Raw genomic sequence first — 17665 nt, 5'->3', positions numbered from 1 at the left:
ACATCGCGTTTATCTTCTCGGTTGTTTTCACGTTCATGGCCGTAGTCGGACAAACCAAACTAGTCAATAGAGATTGGAGAAACTCGCGTACTGTCGATAATTCCGTCTGACGACCATGGATGTGAAAATAACCGAGAAAGTAACGCGCAATGTCAAAACAGGGGTGGAAGGCATTAATTGCGCGAACTGTACGTACCCAGGTTCGTGCAAACTCGGCCGAGTCAAAAACGCTATTAAGATGCCTTTTCATGCTAACGCTCAACGCTCATTTTTAGCGTCAAAGTAGATCACGATCAAATTATCGCTTGATATTCGTCAATTTTTATCACGTGATTTATATTGACGCTGAAAATGAGCGTCGAGCGTCAGCATGAAAAGGTACCTTTAGAAAGCAGCTTTGCAACTGTTGTAAAATTCTTGAATATGGGTGCGTTCAGCAGAACGTTTGTTTTGCAACTGTTGTAAGTTTCCTTCGCGCTAATTGGATCATACTTTTAGATCTAGAAGAATGGTCCTATCTCAGCAGACAATTATAAAACGGTTGCAAAACTGTTGAGTCTGCTGAACGCAGCATATGATTGGTTTATACATTTAGATCCAATGAGGAACTATGGCCAAGACCAATCATATTAAAGAATTTTACAATAGTTGCAAAGCTGCTTTTTCTGCTGAACGCAGCCAAAGTTGGCAACTCTATCCTAACCTAATCCGTTCTGTCAGATCGGTGTAAATAAAGACGTATCAAATATTTAGTACCAATTTGATACGTATTAACGGTACCGATTTAACGGTATAAAAAGGTTCATGGAACGACGACGATTATGCGGGGTTATTCGCGATGAATAATGATGCGGAAGGTACGATTAAGGTGAATTAGGATTGTGAGAAGCATGGGATCACAAATCTCTTTTCCCGCGATGAACAACTGCCTCAGAAATGTGCTGAGGAGGCTGCGAAGAAATCGCGCCTCGGAAAAGTATGTGTTGTAGAGAAGAAAGGAATAATGTCTTTTTATTTACATTCTTCTTTCTATATTTTCTCTTCTATAATTTCAGGACCATTGTTCTGCTTATTATAGGATTGGATAATGCTGGAAAGTCTACGATACTAAATCACATTAGTGGCGGTAAATTTTCTAAAAATTAAAAATATTTTAATGCCAAACGAAAGTCTCTTGGAAGCTTACTGATATAACACATCGATTTTTTCCTGCATAAAGCCACACACAGTCAAATAAACTTGTCAAGTATGCATGCTTAAGGTACTTGTACAAGTTTATTGGAATGTGTATGAGTCGAAATATATGTATAGTTATTGCAAATCAGCACACATGTTTCAATAAACTTGAACAAGTATTTGACAAATTACTTGAACGTGTGTAATTGGTCTAATGTTATTAATACTTTTACTATAGATCCAGATCAAAATGTATTACCCACAATGGGATTTCGAATGGTATCCTTAAAGCATAAATCATATTTTGTAAAGATATATGATCTTGGAGGTAGCTCACAAATTAGAGCATTATGGCCTAAATATTACAATGATGTAAGTATGTAGGTTTTTCAAATAGATAACAATACATAACAGTTATAAACAATTACGATAAAAATATTAGACAATAAGTTGTTACAGACATTGGACAAAACAATGTAAATACCTGAGAAATACACTTTAATTATTATTATTATTAATAAAAGGTTGGCCTTTCTCTCTTTCTCTCTCTCTCATTTGCCTTTCATATAAATTCTATCCTTGTTCGAATAGAAAGGCATACAATACTTGAATTATTAATGAAATGTTTTATTGAAGTCAATGTCTATGAACACATGATTGTTTCTATTTCAAAACTTTCTTTTATTTTAATGAAACATCTTTGTTCGTGTATATTCATATTCATAGATTTGGGAATGCAATTTTCTTGCATTTTATAGAAACTTGAGTATCTTGGTGAAAAAACAAGTTTTTAATAATGTATTTTTAAGGGGATGCTGGAACGACGGTGTAACTTGATCGATGTCGATAAAACAGATTTTTAATTCCAAATAAAATATTATGTACATCAAGAAAACATTACATACATTAATTAAAACATTACATACATTAAGCAAAACGTTACATACATTTCTTGCTCTGCTACATTCTCTACATCACATAAATGCGAAATTATGTACACTCAAATCATACTTCTCAAGCCATTTCTCTTGTAAGCTTCAAAATAATTTGAAGGTTTCATGATATTTTTATTCAAATATGGGAAAGTACTTTTTGTTTGGATATATCCTTGCATTCATTTATATATATGTAAAGGAAGCAAACTTACATGATAACAAAACTAATTTAAAATCGACTGGATAAATTAAAATGGTCCACCCTGTATATGTATGAGGAGGAAATTTGCTGCTCATTCTATTTTTCAAAATTGCTTTCTATTCCCCAAAACTTGTATATTTTTCCTAATCAGCACAAGTGCCTAATTTGAATATCATCGATTAATATATTTTCTCCTCCAATATCTTTTAAGTAATTATAAGAAATTTTGTTAGAAAAATGTGCACTATATTGACTATTCAAGCATTGTGTGATTCTGTTCCAATAAGGATAGAATCTGTATTAAAAATCAATCTCTTACAAATAAAACAAATAGTGTATAACGCGGGTGTTTAAATTATTTTATCTATTCGCTATATATCTGCTAAGGCAAATAGGAGCTTTGTTTTAATTGTCTTTTAGATACATGGTCTTATATACGTGGTGGACGCTAGTGATATTTCCCGTCTTGCAGAGAATAAAGTCGTATTTAATGAATTAATCACACACGAGCATATTTCGACGAAACCAATATTGTTGTAAGGGATCTGAAGTTATGTCTCTGCACACATTTTTGCTTACGCACATACGAAAAGGAAATTAGGCCATATGTGTGCATATAATGATCAAGGATGTTAATAAATCGCGTAGTATCATCGATGCAGATTTAATTCAGATTTTCGTTATGTATGCATAGACTCGCCAACAAACAAGACCTGAATGGAGCTATTGATGAGTTGGATGTAGTTGAAAACCTTGATGTAGAGCATGCGGCCAATGCTATGAGATGTCCAACAAGAGTGGAAACATGTTCGTGCATTTATAACAAAGAGCAATCCAAAAATAGCACTATGGGTATAAAGGATGGATATAAGTAAGCTTAGAATTATATTTAACTTCGCTTAAGAAGATTTAGATTTATGTGCGAAATAAGGGTTTAATGACATACACTTTCATATTGATAATCAGAATTCATTTTCTGGCAGATGGTTGTTGGATATCATAGTGAAGAATTACGCTGTTTTGAACAGTAGGGTCAAACAGTCGCAAAACTGTCAACATAAAAGCATTCAACGGGCACAATCTATCGCATCAAATACACCATCGAAAATGTCTGTACACTCTAATCCATTTAAACCCATTAAAGATCTCTTGGCAGCAAAGGTACACGATATTAATAGCCTTTATGTTCATTACCTTAGAAATGTAATGACAAATTTTCCAATCTTATGATTTGTCACTAATATTTTCTTTTAAAATTTCAGGATGAAGTTTTAATAAGTGAATCATGCAATGGTACGTATCTATGTTAATTATGTAATAATTAGAAATATATATATAACATTCAAAATTAACATAAGGGTTAGAGTGCCAAGCTGGATGTTTAATATACTTCATGTTTAACAGTGTTTATTATAAACATATGGGTTCGCTTCGTTACCAATTATTGTGGACCCTGTAATGCAAGATTTAGATCTCTACATTAGAATTGTTATCTTTCAACTTCTTTCTGCCAACTTCCTTTTTACGTGAGAAATATTGATGACATTCTGGTTTCTGATCTTAAAGATAAATTGGATATCATTCTAAAACTCTTTCAACTCTTTACATTAACGGTTATAGCTCACCATGGAAATTTAGAACAATAGTATTTTTGAATGTTTTTTTTTTCATCTGATTAGAAAGGACGGAGAAATTATTTTTGTAAAATAATTAAATTAACTTATCCAAAATTTTATCAAAATAACTTAAATATAATAAATATATTATTAAATATTAACTATCCGATCAGTTTTATATTTCCTATAATTAGACAAAGCTATAAATGCTTTTTTACGTAAGAAACAATTTTTCTAAGATGACTAATAAGGATGGCATTAGTAATTCTGATTTATCAGAGAAGAGATCTTTTTTACTATCCCTTACATCAATTTTGTATTTGAAAGGTTTATTTTGATCTCTACAAGACTTAATCGTCAAATTGCTTTTATTTATGGTTCAATAGTATTTTAAGTTGTTTATTGTAACACTGCATTAATAATCTGTTGTTGAAGGATAGAAATGTACGTTTATATATGCGAGATATTAAATTATTTATGTTAACATAAACATCCAGCTTGGCTTCTAACCCTCATTCTGTTAATTTTGAATTTTTATTCTCAAGGCTAGTATTCATAGTCACTTCTTATATTCAAGACCATCTTAAGTTCTGCCTTGAGATGTCACGAACCAATCAGAGGATCGCATTGGCGTCTTAAGACATTCCTTAAGATGGTCTTAAAATAAGAACCGACTATGAATACCGGCCTATGAGTCTTATTACGCACGCACGCACGCACGCTCGCTCGCTCGCTCGCTCGCTCGCTCACACACACACACACACACACACACACACACACACACACACACGCGCGCGCGCGCGCACTGGAATAAAATATATAATATTTCACATATATTAATATGAAATATTTATAGGTATCAATAAAGGAAGAAGCATTATAAAAGTTTTCGCACGAAGAAATAAGACTGCCCCTCTTCCAATTGAACAATCAATTACTGAATACGAAACTGTTTCACAAAATCTTACATCTAATGTAGAAATTCTTGCTGGAGAAAAAAGTACACAAACTATAAGTATGACTACAATATTAGATCCGTTGAATTTAAGTATCAATCATAATGAGAGTTATGCAAGTACAAAACTAATCCGTCCGTATACAGCGCCAGAAAGATCACAACGATTATCGAATGATACAACGATAATTAACATTCCTGGTCAGGTGCTTCAATAGTAGCATCTGTAAATTTTATACTTACTAATAGCGTTTTCCATTGGGGTACTGCAGCCTTGCACCATATCAATTGCGTGTAAGTGCTACACTGCACTAGAGTACACCATGGTGTACACTACTTCATTATATTGCGCTAAAATCCTGCTCCCGATTGATTGCTTCCATTTTCAAATTTTAAATGTCACTGACTCTACACCATCCCTTTGAGACGGTGTAACAAAATCCCATTTCGTGCATAAAATTTGCACTACACCGTAACCACGGAAATATGGTACATCGAATGAGTTCGCTTATCACCAGTCATGGAAACATGGTACACTATCTGCACCATCTGAATGTTGCACTGGTGGGCGATAGTGCGGCCAAGAGAAAACGCTATAAGTTAAAAAAGTTTATACATACATATATATATATATATATATGAATGAAAAACTGTAAATGACTGTAAAAATATGAGTTATATTAAGAGGAAAACCATTATAGTTTTTAGATAAGTAAATAATATTTTAAACATTGCTAGTTTTAAACTAAGCATTGCCTACTCTTGCATACACGCGCGTTTGAAAGTTGTATCTTTTGTACGAAAATAATTTATACCGTTAAATTTCAATTTTCAAACTTGGAGAAAACAGGAAAGTAATTTTACTTTTGTAAACATTAATATTATGTTTTTGAAATATATAATGTACATGTAATATAAATGAATTATACAACTACAATGTTATTATCTGTTTATTACTTGGAACAACCTGGAATTTTTAGGAAACGTCTTTAATTATTATTAAAAATTAGATATTATTAGATGAATTTTTATCGGTACTCAGGAAAATTTTAGAATTTCATTTTTAAATTAAAATTTTTTTTTCTGAAAACAGTATTTTTTTGATCATCTTTCTTTGCTAATGAAAAATGTTGATTAGGGATGGATCGTAAAATTACTGGATACCGAATATCGGATATCCGAAAAGAATGTAACGTAGGTATCCGGTCGGATATCCGAGAAGGCAATTTTTCAAGTCGGATATCTAATATTTTCAGGATATCCGACTGGATTCCGGGAAGTCTTCTTAAAAAAAAACTTGTAGAGAGAAAAAAATAATTTTGCGAGAATATACAAGATATTATAGCATTATGAATATGCATACTTATTTATAGAACATTTATATAGGGTAAAAAGTCCCGACCGGTAAAATATCTCGAAAACTAAGTATTTCCGAAAGAAATGTTTCCTACAAAAGTTGTACGATTTTAAATGATCTATTCACTGATCTGGTCAATTTGACCTTGAGTGGCGTCGCCAAGGTCAGGTCAAGGTTATATCGATTTTTTTAAATTGCACCCCCTTTTTTTTATTCCAGAATCTAATAGCTGGTGTCAAGAGCTTTTCAAAACATTACAATAAAGTTATTTTTCATAAAGTACTTTTTGAGTTATAAGGCTTGAAAATTACAGTACCGCCGGCATTAGCATTAGGCAAGGTGTCCGACCGATGGCTAAAATCTCTTGAATGTTGTTCAGGATTATGTTCTGGATAACATTCGTTAAGATTGTATTGATTGTGTTCGCACATGTATGGTCTAAAATGAGATTTTTATTCTTTTACAAGATTTTAATAAACACTTGAACTAAATGTGTTCTAACGAAAAATATTCCAGTATCCTTGCATATAACTAATAATAGAGTTTGGAGGGAAATAGACTTTCTCGAAGATTCACTGACGACTCTCGGACATAATCCATTGTGGATCGCAACTAGTAATTACAATAATATACTATATTACTACAGCATTTTACAACATTGATATGTTATATTTTATCAATTTATTGTGTAAATTTGTATACAAGTTCGTGTATAGAAAGATATTACAAATATATACGATACAAGCACACAAAATACCATTACGTACATAAAGATGTTGCAAAATTGCTTTAATACTCCGGTAACATTATTTTGAAAACTGTAACTTCCAAACAGATTTATGTGACATACGTAGTTTATTTAGCACACACTTATCACAATACACAATGCAAGACATTGTGCAATTTTACATTTTGCAATAACATCTTACATCTTTGAGCAAACGTTTTGTAACGTCATAGATAAGATGCTCACATTGCAAAATTTTTATGGTAAACTGCATATATCTTACTATACGAGGAACAATAAATGAGAACATAATTAGCAGAAACTACCATTATATATATATATACGTCATACGTGTCATACACATGCGTACACTAGTAGTCTTATAATATAATATAGTTATCAAGCGATTGTGTATAAGGCATACAAATTTTATTACTCTTACTATGAAAGACTTGTATCACTTTTCGAAAATTTCGTTATCGCTTTTCTTATGAATAGCAACTTCATCTGTAATATTAATTGATCCGTTTCTCTTAAATCTTTACCTAATATCATACGCTTATTAAATTACTAACGCAACGCATATCCGATGATCTCGGTATCTGCAGGTAAGGTAATGCATTTTAACAATATAATTACAATGTGACTTATTTTATTTTTTTAATGTTTTCGTAACATTCGAATACTCAATGCAGTTGCAGTTCGTAGCAAATTACAACTATTTTATCTCAGACAGATTATAGTTACAATGCACATAATAAAATTGAATATTGAATATTGTTTCGTATGTCAGACTGTCCCTGGTGAAAATTCTTAGAATTTTTCTTGTAATTTATTTAAATTTCTCTATATAAATTGTTGAATTTTTCAAAAAATTTCTGTTTAATTTTATTATTTTTTTTTTTTTTAGAAAACTTCACATTTTTTTTTATGAGTAGGAACACTTGACACTTTGCGTTTGGTTCCACTAAACGTTCGCAACGCTCGCGTGCATCATCTCATCCTTGTATAATATTTGATGACAAGGATTTTAAAAAACCTTTTTAAAAAAAGAAATGTGGCGACTCGCCACCAGACGTCTAATAGGTCTCGCGCGGATTCTCATAAGTATCACAGTTACACGAATTCCCTTTACATAATCCCGATCTAATACTCTTTCGGGCGTCTAAGTCAAGTCCCACTACATCGCCTATTCGCCTTATTAATAGTCCAGTAGTGGGGATCAGGACGAAACCCCGCGGTCGATTATAATTCGCATCAATCACGATCCATCATTCATTTTTCATCACAAATTTTTGAAAACGTAATATAGAATTTAAGTCTTTTAAAAATAAAGAGATAATTATAATAAAAATAATTTGTATTTATTAAATATTAGGTTAATAAAATGTAAAAATAAAAGATAAAATTTAATTGTTTTACTTTTTCTCACCTTTTCTCATTCTCTTCTTTTTCTTTTTTACATCCTCATTTTCTGAGTCTTTCCCCTTATGCTCTCTCTCTCCCCCCCCCCTCCTCCCTTCCTCCCCCTTCTTTCCCCTTTCTCTTTGTGAAAGCAACTTAATAACAAAACGGTTTATATGTATGCGTTTATAGGTATTTGGTAAAAAACATGTTTTAAACGTGTTTTAAACATGCTAAATTGATGTTTTTAATATGTTTTAAATAAGTTTTTTTATAGTATTATTTAAAGCATATTTGAAGTATTAAAAACATATTTAAAAAGAAACACAGTAATTTTATTCTTACAAAAAAAACATTAATCTTTACCAACCCTAATTTATACTAGTGACTAAAAAAGTTTGAAAATATGAAATAATTTCTTTTCAGGACTCAATCTCTAGATCTCGGCATCGACTACACCAATTTTGTTCGGTTGCAATCGAAAGATTGTGCTGGTATTATATGATAAAAGTGTCGTTAGATTTTTTTATTGCAGTTTTAGTTTCTTAGTTTAATCGAAAGTTTGTCGAAAGTTTGTCGATGTCAAAACTCTGGAAAGAGCTTCTTCGCACGAAAATGACCCCCCTTCCTTCGATGAAACAGATGCGGCTAGAACAAAAACAAAAAGGTGATGTAATGCTCGCGAAAATGGCGAGGCCCGCTCAGATACCGGGCGCCTGCGTCTACGACGTCGTCACGCCGCACGGACACGCGTCAGGACGAACGGACGGGTCATCCAAAACCGCAAGACAGCTATATGTCAAGGCACTAAGTCGGCAACACAGTGATCATGTCATCTTTGTTTAACATTGGCAAACAACAAGGATGTAATGATTCATTGTGTCACACCGTGTCATTTGTGTCGCTTGTTGGAAGGCACCCAAAAGCACCCGAACCGAGACGCGTCCGCCGAGACGAGTGATTCTTCAGAATTCTTTTTAGAAAGAGCTAGTCCTAGTGGTAACGTTGCGAATTTGGCAGCGGCACGAACATGTACACAACAACGTTCACACATCAAGCAGTCAAGCGGCCAGTTTCATATTTTTTATGCATTGATGTCAGGACGCTATCGCATTGCTTGATGAAATGATACTCGCAAGCGTTACGAACATTAAGTGGAACGCATCCATAAAAAGTTTCTCAGAGATCTATCTCTATCCGCTCAGTTTTTCATTATTTTAATGAATTTCATGTTGAGTATTATTTTTTTTTTCGTAGAGTTCCTAAAACATAAATAAGTATTTAAAAATGTAGAAAATTGATAAAATCTGAAAAAGTCCAAAATATTTTTCAGAAATCTTTATAAATTTAAAATATAAAAAGTTTTTGAAAATATGATGAGAATTTTTTTTACCAGGGATTATTTATTGTAAAGAATATATGTGTATACATTGCTTTCACTTTAGTATAAAATATATGTATGTGTGTTATACACACATTAATCGTAATAATTAAGACAGTCATATTATTACATATATGATTTACAATATATAATTAAAAAATATTCTATTTGTATGTGTGTAACTACTGTAATACGATATATGAAATAACTATTAATCTTTTTTTATATATATTTTATATTTATATATGAACTATGTCCATTTCTATCAATGTAGAGATTAATTTTAATCTCAGTTTCATTTCTCTTTGTCTTTTTTTTAATTCATAAAACTGGAAAAAATAAGTTAAATCGAGATTAAAGTTAAATCTACATTGGGAGCAAAGGTCATTACACCTAACGAAAAATATGCTTAAGAATATTGTATATGACATACAGCCATGTGCAAAAGTATTAGCACTTACAATTTTCTCATATTTTACGAAAAGTTAAATATCTCGACGAAAAAATCTCAGGGAGGTTTTCGACCATACTTACATCTGTGTTTGAATCTTTTGTCTATTTCTTAAGTTACATAAAATTGAAAAAAGATCTCTGAAATATTTTTATTTTACTTTAAAGCGTTACAATTCAATGAAATATTCAGCAAACAAAATTTAATATGAAAGTATCAGAAAGTAAGCTTCCCAAAAGCTTTAGAATGCTTTTTGAAAAAAATTTGTATGATAATTTTTCGCAAAGATATTATATTTTTTATTATGTGAAATTTTATTTATTACGTGTAAAAACTTTTAAAATTAATAATCGAATAAAGTTTTTAAAAAAATTTGAAAAAAATTTATACGAATCAAGCACATTACAACAAACATTTTTCCTTTTTTGTCTTTTTTGCGTATACTTTTTAGTTTCGAAATTAAAAAACATTTTAGAACAAATTTTTACACAATAAAATTTCACATAATAAAAAATACAATATTTTTGTAAAAAATTATCATATAATTTTTTTTCTAAAAACATTTTAAAACCTAAGAAGCCTATTTTAAGATACTTTTATATTAAATTTTATTTGCTGATGTTGCATTGAACTGTAACGCTTTAAAGATAAAAATATTGCAAAGTTAAAATCATTCTTTTCAATTTTATGTAACTTAGGAACAAAATATCGTAGACGAAAGATTCGAATGCAGATTTAAAGCTCTATCTTTACGCTTTAAAATGCGTTGTCGAAAACCTCCCTGAGGTTTTTTTCGTCGAGATATTTAACTTTTCGTAAAATGCAAGAAAATTGTAAGTACCTAATCCTTTTGCACATGACTATATATTCTTTTGCAGTCGATAACTCTTGTATTTGTACTTATATAACATCGTGAATGTAATTCACTTCATGCTGTAAATGCTTTGAAATATTTTTTGATTGATCAATTCGTAAAATTTTTTTTTCTGATTGATGAAACATTTTTAGCATTAAGTGGATCACATTTTTTAATTGTATGAAATGAGAATGTTACGAGCAAGATAGTTTCTGAAGTTCCCTTTTAAGTATTCAGATATTTTATATTTTAATACTTTAAATGTGAATTATGTTACATGTTAAAAAAAAAGTTGAAATGCTATTTTTATCACAACACAATAAAATGCTTTTTTGTCATGTAGAAATACATAAATGAAAATTAAAAAATGTGGAAGAGATTTTGGCAGTAATGATCTGTTTTTCCTGATAAAGACAGGAGGAACAATAAACACGTGAGCAAAAGAAAAAAAATACTTTCATATATAAAAATCTGTTAAAAAAAGGAATTATTTTGTATTATTGTAATCCCCCACAGCACAAAGTTGTACAAAAGTTGAAGCAACACTGCTGCAACATTGCATGTTGCAGCAATATTGCAGAGATTTTGCAGTGATATTGGGATTAATCTAGATAAATTCTTTCAGTGGGATACGAAGAATAGTTTATATAAAATCATTTAAAAATGATATATAATATTAAATATATACATATAAAATATGATTCTATGTCTAGCATATAATATGCGACAATCATATTAGCAATCTGTGGTACATGAATAAAATTGATACTTGCACCATTTGTATAGCTTTGCAACAACGATATGGCTTGAATACCGTAAATAGGTATATAAATGCGATGTAATTTTCATTACCCTACAGGTTATACAACTCCATTTCTTGGAGGTGTAAATTTTACTAAACGCGTCAGCATAGTGGTGATGCATGGAATTTGTTTCTGTTGATGCATAGCCATGTTATCGGGCGTGTTGGATTCAAAATCCACGGCAACGCGTTGGCATACAAATGTTAGCATAGTCAATAAATCATAACGAGTACCGTTATCGCGTAATTCTAAGCACAATGCCTGCATAAACCAGGATCCACGGCTGGTGTTTCTCCAGGAATAATAACCTATCAATTTTCAAAAATCAATTTTGAATATTTAAGTAGGGCAATTTGCCTTCCAGAATATTAGTCTTCCATAATGATTTAATATTCAGCTAGTATAGATAATAATACCTGGAATGGTTGAGTAGGCAATGAGAAAGTCCGCTTGAGTAGGAATGCGAAATATCGAAGATGGATATCCATCCGTTTCGGTACGCTCTTTAAGAGTAATGCCTGGATCCAGCTTATCACCCTGGCAAGCTTGAATAAAGAATAGCTTAGGTTTACCAGCAAGACTCTGGCATTTATCGGCAGTAAAATAATGCCATAGAGAATCCGCTTTGTATGCACCATCATGAGCATAGAGCAATCCAAGTTCGCCGTGACTTAATACAGCTATCACTAAGCAATCGTGCTCAGAATGATCCATTTCTGCAACTGTGAAAATAATAATTTGCTTGTTATACATTTTTATTATATGATATTTTTATAAAACAATATTTGACGCTTCCCAAACAGCGAAATTTTTTCTTAAAATCCTACATATAATTTTTAGGGATTTTTATTTATTATAGTTTAACAAAATAAAGTCACTCACAGATTGACAAAAATGAAATGACTTTTAATCCGATAATATTCATGGCGAAATTAGACAAGGTTTTATGAACGTTATAAATCTGCAAATTTTGATGTGTTGAATAAATTTTTATCGGTATCATATTAAACGCTATCAGTGTCTAATATATATCTATTTGTTATCGCTTTGTATTGATCGAATACATATTTGAACCGAAATGTAGATTACATAGTAAAACAATTGACAATATTCAAAATTAAATAAAAATGTCAATAAAATTAATTTATAATGTAGTCATATAACAGATCTTATTGTAAGTTATAGCGAATTCGGTAATACACACTAATGCACATAAAGCCGTTTATCCACTGATTTAATTTACGTAAAAGTAAAATCCAAATATTTGAATTATATTTGTTATTCAAATTATATATATATCAAATTATAAAACAGATTTTTCTTAACAGCATAATACATTCTGTCAAACAAATACCGGGAATCGTTCATTTCAAAAGCCCGCGTGAAAGTATGAAAACCAATTTTTTGCTATAAGTTGGTACCAATGTACCTAATTGTCGTAGAGTTTTGGTGCCATTTGTCAATCAGTTTGTTTACAGCTGTTGGTTTTGTTTAGTCGACCTCAAGTGTCGCTCTGAGATTTTTAAAATGGATAAAAATATCGAACAAAGAGTTTGGCTCATATTTTGTATAAGTTTCTTAAAGGAATGATGAATGTACGTGTTTTTCAAAGTGCAGCTTACCTCTTTCTAATTGTTTGACTATATCCTTTTGAATCAAATTGTGATAGTCATTTACTTCGAAACCAAGATCTTTCAGGGTGGCTTTTAAATTTTCGCAATCAACATTTGTACCACAACGAGGTTTAAGATGCGAAACAGTGAAAAATTCATGATTGAATATAAGAGCTAGACCACGCTTGGAATGATTCATATTATAGTATACTTCATAACGCTGGGTGGGTGCCAATTGTACTACATTAGAAGCAGGAACTGCGCTGTTTCTGTAAAAAGAATTTCCTATTGTTCTATATGTTTTAAGTTAAAAAAAAAATTAGAATCCAGAATCAAATTCAGAAAATATATATATATACATATATATATATTATATAATATATAGTCTCTAGTATTTACTACGCATCCACACATTATTGATGTGAATATGCGATTTTTTTATTCAGTTTTACTTGCTGAATCCGAAAATCATAATTAACATAGTCTTAATATAAAATATAATTGTAAGACACATTTTGATAGGAGAAAGTGATATAGTTCATTTTATCGTTTTGTCAAACCACATGTCTACGATAATTTTTTTGTATAAAGAGAAATTATCATATAGAGATGGTTTGACAAAATGATCACATCAACTGTAACTTTTTTCTATAATTAAAATATATCATAAAATTATATTTTCTAGATACTATTTCAATTATAATTTTTGGATTCAGTAATTGAAATTAAGTAAAAGAAATGATGAATTCAACGATCCCTGCGTACTCCTCAAATCGTGCTTAAATTCCTTTATTTGATTGATTAAATGCATATCTTGGAGCAAAATATGCTGTTTTCTAATAAAAGAAATGTAAACTGAAAACAATAAATATTTATAATATTAGAGAAAGACAGTTTATTTTAAAAGACATTACAAATACGTTTTACAAATATATATATGTACAATTATAACTATATACTAAAAATATACAGAGTATTTAAAAAAAACTATTCAGCATTTATGTGGTATAATTCACTAAGATTTTTTTATTCAGTATGGTGTCTACTATCCATCATATACAGGGCTGGGCATGTATTTAAAATACTTTTATTTAAAACACATTGTTTGCAATATAAGCGTATTTTGTATTTTTTATTTCAGCGGATCACATAAAAGTATCACATATTTTTGTATTAAAATCGAAAGGTTGAAAGATTTTTGTACTTTGTAATTGAAATAACAAGGTTAATTGTAAATGTTAGTATTTGAAATACAAAATATAAAATACTTTCAATCTTTTGTTATTAATATCGAAATATAAAATACAAAACACTTTTATATGCTCCTATGAAATAAAAAATATTTTTATGTACTCCGAACAAACACAAAATATATTTGTCTTACCAATACTGTTTTTCAAATAAAAGCATTTCAAATACATGCCCAGCCCTGAATTCATATAAATGCTGAATGATTTTTTTTTTAACATCCTGTATAAACTTATCACTTCTTTCACTGTAATAACTAATATCACTTTATCACTATTCACTGAAAACTAAACACTGCTTTTTCAACAATACTTTAAATTAAAAAGCCATAATGGTCAGAACGTTAAGATGTTGAACTATTGTAAATTCATTTAAATGAATTAATTTCAGAAATTATAATTGCGTGCCGATATGGTTGTCGGACTTCCGGCATCCTATTAGGACGCTCGCACGGAATGCAAGAGATCCGGGTTCGACTCCCGGCCGAGGTATTATTTTTCGCAATAAGTTTATTACAGTTTTTAAGTTGGGAAATTTGGGGGGATTATTAATACTTTCAGATTTGATTGCGTTGCAAGTCCGACAATATCGGCACGCAATTATAATTTCTGAAATTAATTCATTTAAATGAATTTACAATAGTTCAACATCTTAACGTTCTGACCGTTATGGCGCTTCTTAATTTAAAGCATTGTAGGTAACATTAGCGGTCTTTCAATCTTATTATTGCTTTTTCACTTTCTTTAAAGGGAAGCAGGTTTAAAGGGTCAAAATTGTCGATTTTTTTTTGCTTTAATCAATAGTATTGCTTTCAGAAAATAATAAAATATACTCGTAAAGTTTTAGACCGAAATTCGAAATATTTTTGTAGTTATAGCCTGAGGAACAGGTACGCATCGCGCAGGTATACAACACGCGTTTTTTTTTAGGAATGCCTATTGTGTTTCGTTTTTCGGTCCTTATATGGCATTATTGACCTTAGTAGGTATTTATTTTCAAAGAGGGTACACACAAAACTCAAACGAGTTTTAATTCTTCCACCGTTTGGCGCGTCAGTCCAAAACACTTTATTCTGGCGCAAAAATGATCGAAATCGTCGCATTCGTTGCCGCATGTGCCTTCAAGGAAGGCTTTTCTGGCATTTTAAAGATTAATGCAGTTGCTGGAAATAAATATTGACCAATTGTAAAATGTAAAATATTCGCTGACAATTACAACGAGCAGCGAGAACGGCGCTAATTAAGCAGCACGAAAAAGGCTCGTACAGTTCGTAGATTGCAACTAAAGATAAATTTTCACGAGCTTCTCAAACCGGCTTGTCGCTTTCAGCAACAAAAGGAATCATGTAATCAAAATAGATCCTTGATATTCATCAATTTTGACCACATGATCCTTTTTGTCACTGAAATAGCTTGTTTAAGCAGCGTGAAAATTTACCTTAACGCAACAAAATACTTACCCCGGATCTAAAATAGAGTTTTAAGCCTTAAACTACAAGAAATGGATGATTCACAGTTGATTGTTCTCCTCGGATTCAACTGTAACTCCGGATCTACAATAAGTGTTTTAAGCCTCAAGTTGTAAGAAATTGACGAATTACAGTCGAATTTGAGGAGAATAATCAACTATGATTGTCCATTTCTTAAGGCTTAAAACTGTATTGCAGATCCGGGTAAGAGTTTAAGTCAACTCTTGTGACGAACGTTACGATCATCGTAAGGAGCTTACGATAGACATTACGATAGATGTAGATGGGCCTTAAGATGTTTTATGTCCCAATATTTGATATGGTACTGTCTTGTTACGTTATACAAACCAATTACGAAATGCATAGAAATAGAAAAATGCTAAATCTCACATTATAAGACACTATTCAGCGAGGGATTAATTTGAAACAGGTTGATGGAAGTTAATCCATTCAATGTGATTTAGCAATAACTCCTTTCGAGCAGTTTCTGAACAACCGATACTGCGTATCAAACAATTCGATCTAGATCTCACACGTGATAAGAGTACTTCAGCTCCAACAATGTTTTCCTTTGTTACGATGCCAATATCGAGTCCAATTATTAGATACATATATATGTATATGTATCCCACCATAGTACAGTTAAGTATTGTTAAATTTTGAAATGTAAACAATTACGATGCTTTGTATACGGACATTTACGACGATGGTTTGCATTATATAGCGAATTATATGATGCACGTGCTTCGAGCTACAAGTAAGTAGACGCGAGTGATGGACTCAAGTACGATTCGTATCAACTCGTATATACATACCTGCCGAATGATCCGAACGCGTCCCCGACATCATCAACCACGCCGTTATTCATGCTGCTGTTGTCGTTGGAACACATCGTGAATTTTGTATTGACTTACGATCAGGAGAATGAGTCTATTTCTCACTGCGCAATTTCCACAATCGCTTCGTTTAATTTCGTCTACAAAGAACGTATCGTGGCGAACACAAGCATATACTCCAATAATACTGATACTGATTACTGGAACGCAATGACGCACCGAATAAAACGTTTGGAAGCGAGTGTTGCTAGTGGGACGAGGGACGCGTTTTTCTGCGCATGCCCGGTGAGTCAGTAGTGGTGGGGGTTATTATTGGTATATTCTGTTAGAACTAAAAATATAAATCAAACAGATATAATACAAGAGCGCACTGAGCGGCCGTGATATTGAATGGGTGCATTCAGTATTACAACCGCTCACTGGCTGCATTCAGCGGACTCAACAGTTGAGTGAGCGTTCGCTGCTATTGATGTATTCTTCTAGATCTAAAATTCTGATTGGATGATCTAAAAGAATACACCAATAACAGCGAGCGCTCACTTAACTGTTGAGTCCGCTGAATGCACCCATTGTAGACCACGCATTACGATTTCCTTACTGATTACATCTTAAGCTGATTCTACATTAATCGCATCGC

The 17665-nt window shown here is 31.6% G+C and overlaps 2 protein-coding genes across 3 annotated transcripts; one reads left to right on the top strand and one right to left on the bottom strand.

Moving 5' to 3' along the window:
* The first annotated feature begins 629 nt into the window (after positions 1-629).
* Positions 630-5654, top strand: LOC108729732 (ADP-ribosylation factor-like protein 13B). Of its 2 annotated transcripts, XM_018458961.1 has the most exons (8): positions 630-976; positions 1056-1126; positions 1415-1548; positions 2734-2849; positions 3008-3184; positions 3297-3474; positions 3576-3606; positions 4786-5654. In XM_018458961.1, exons 1-8 carry the CDS (start codon positions 891-893, stop codon positions 5100-5102), a joined length of 1110 nt encoding a protein of 369 aa, XP_018314463.1. In that variant the 5' UTR covers positions 630-890; the 3' UTR covers positions 5103-5654. The 2 variants fall into 2 exon arrangements, with proteins under 2 accessions (XP_018314463.1, XP_018314464.1); XM_018458962.1 differs by lacking the exon at positions 630-976 and having other exon boundaries at positions 1075-1246.
* Positions 5655-11800: 6146 nt separating this feature from the next.
* Positions 11801-17256, bottom strand: LOC108729733 (caspase-1). The gene is made up of 4 exons (XM_018458963.1): positions 17008-17256; positions 13486-13745; positions 12280-12585; positions 11801-12171 (listed from the first exon to the last, which is right to left on the bottom strand). Exons 1-4 carry the CDS (start codon positions 17082-17084, stop codon positions 11921-11923), a joined length of 894 nt encoding a protein of 297 aa, XP_018314465.1. The 5' UTR covers positions 17085-17256; the 3' UTR covers positions 11801-11920.
* Between the last annotated feature and the right edge of the window lie 409 nt (positions 17257-17665).

The sequence above is a fragment of the Mycetomoellerius zeteki genome, unplaced genomic scaffold, assembly GCF_001594055.1.
Source record: "Mycetomoellerius zeteki isolate Tzet28-1 unplaced genomic scaffold, Tzet1.0 scaffold79, whole genome shotgun sequence".
Classification (NCBI taxonomy): domain Eukaryota; kingdom Metazoa; phylum Arthropoda; class Insecta; order Hymenoptera; family Formicidae; genus Mycetomoellerius; species Mycetomoellerius zeteki.
The sequence above is the reverse complement of the archived record's forward strand: the minus strand, read 5'-3'. Positions and strand labels throughout refer to the sequence as shown.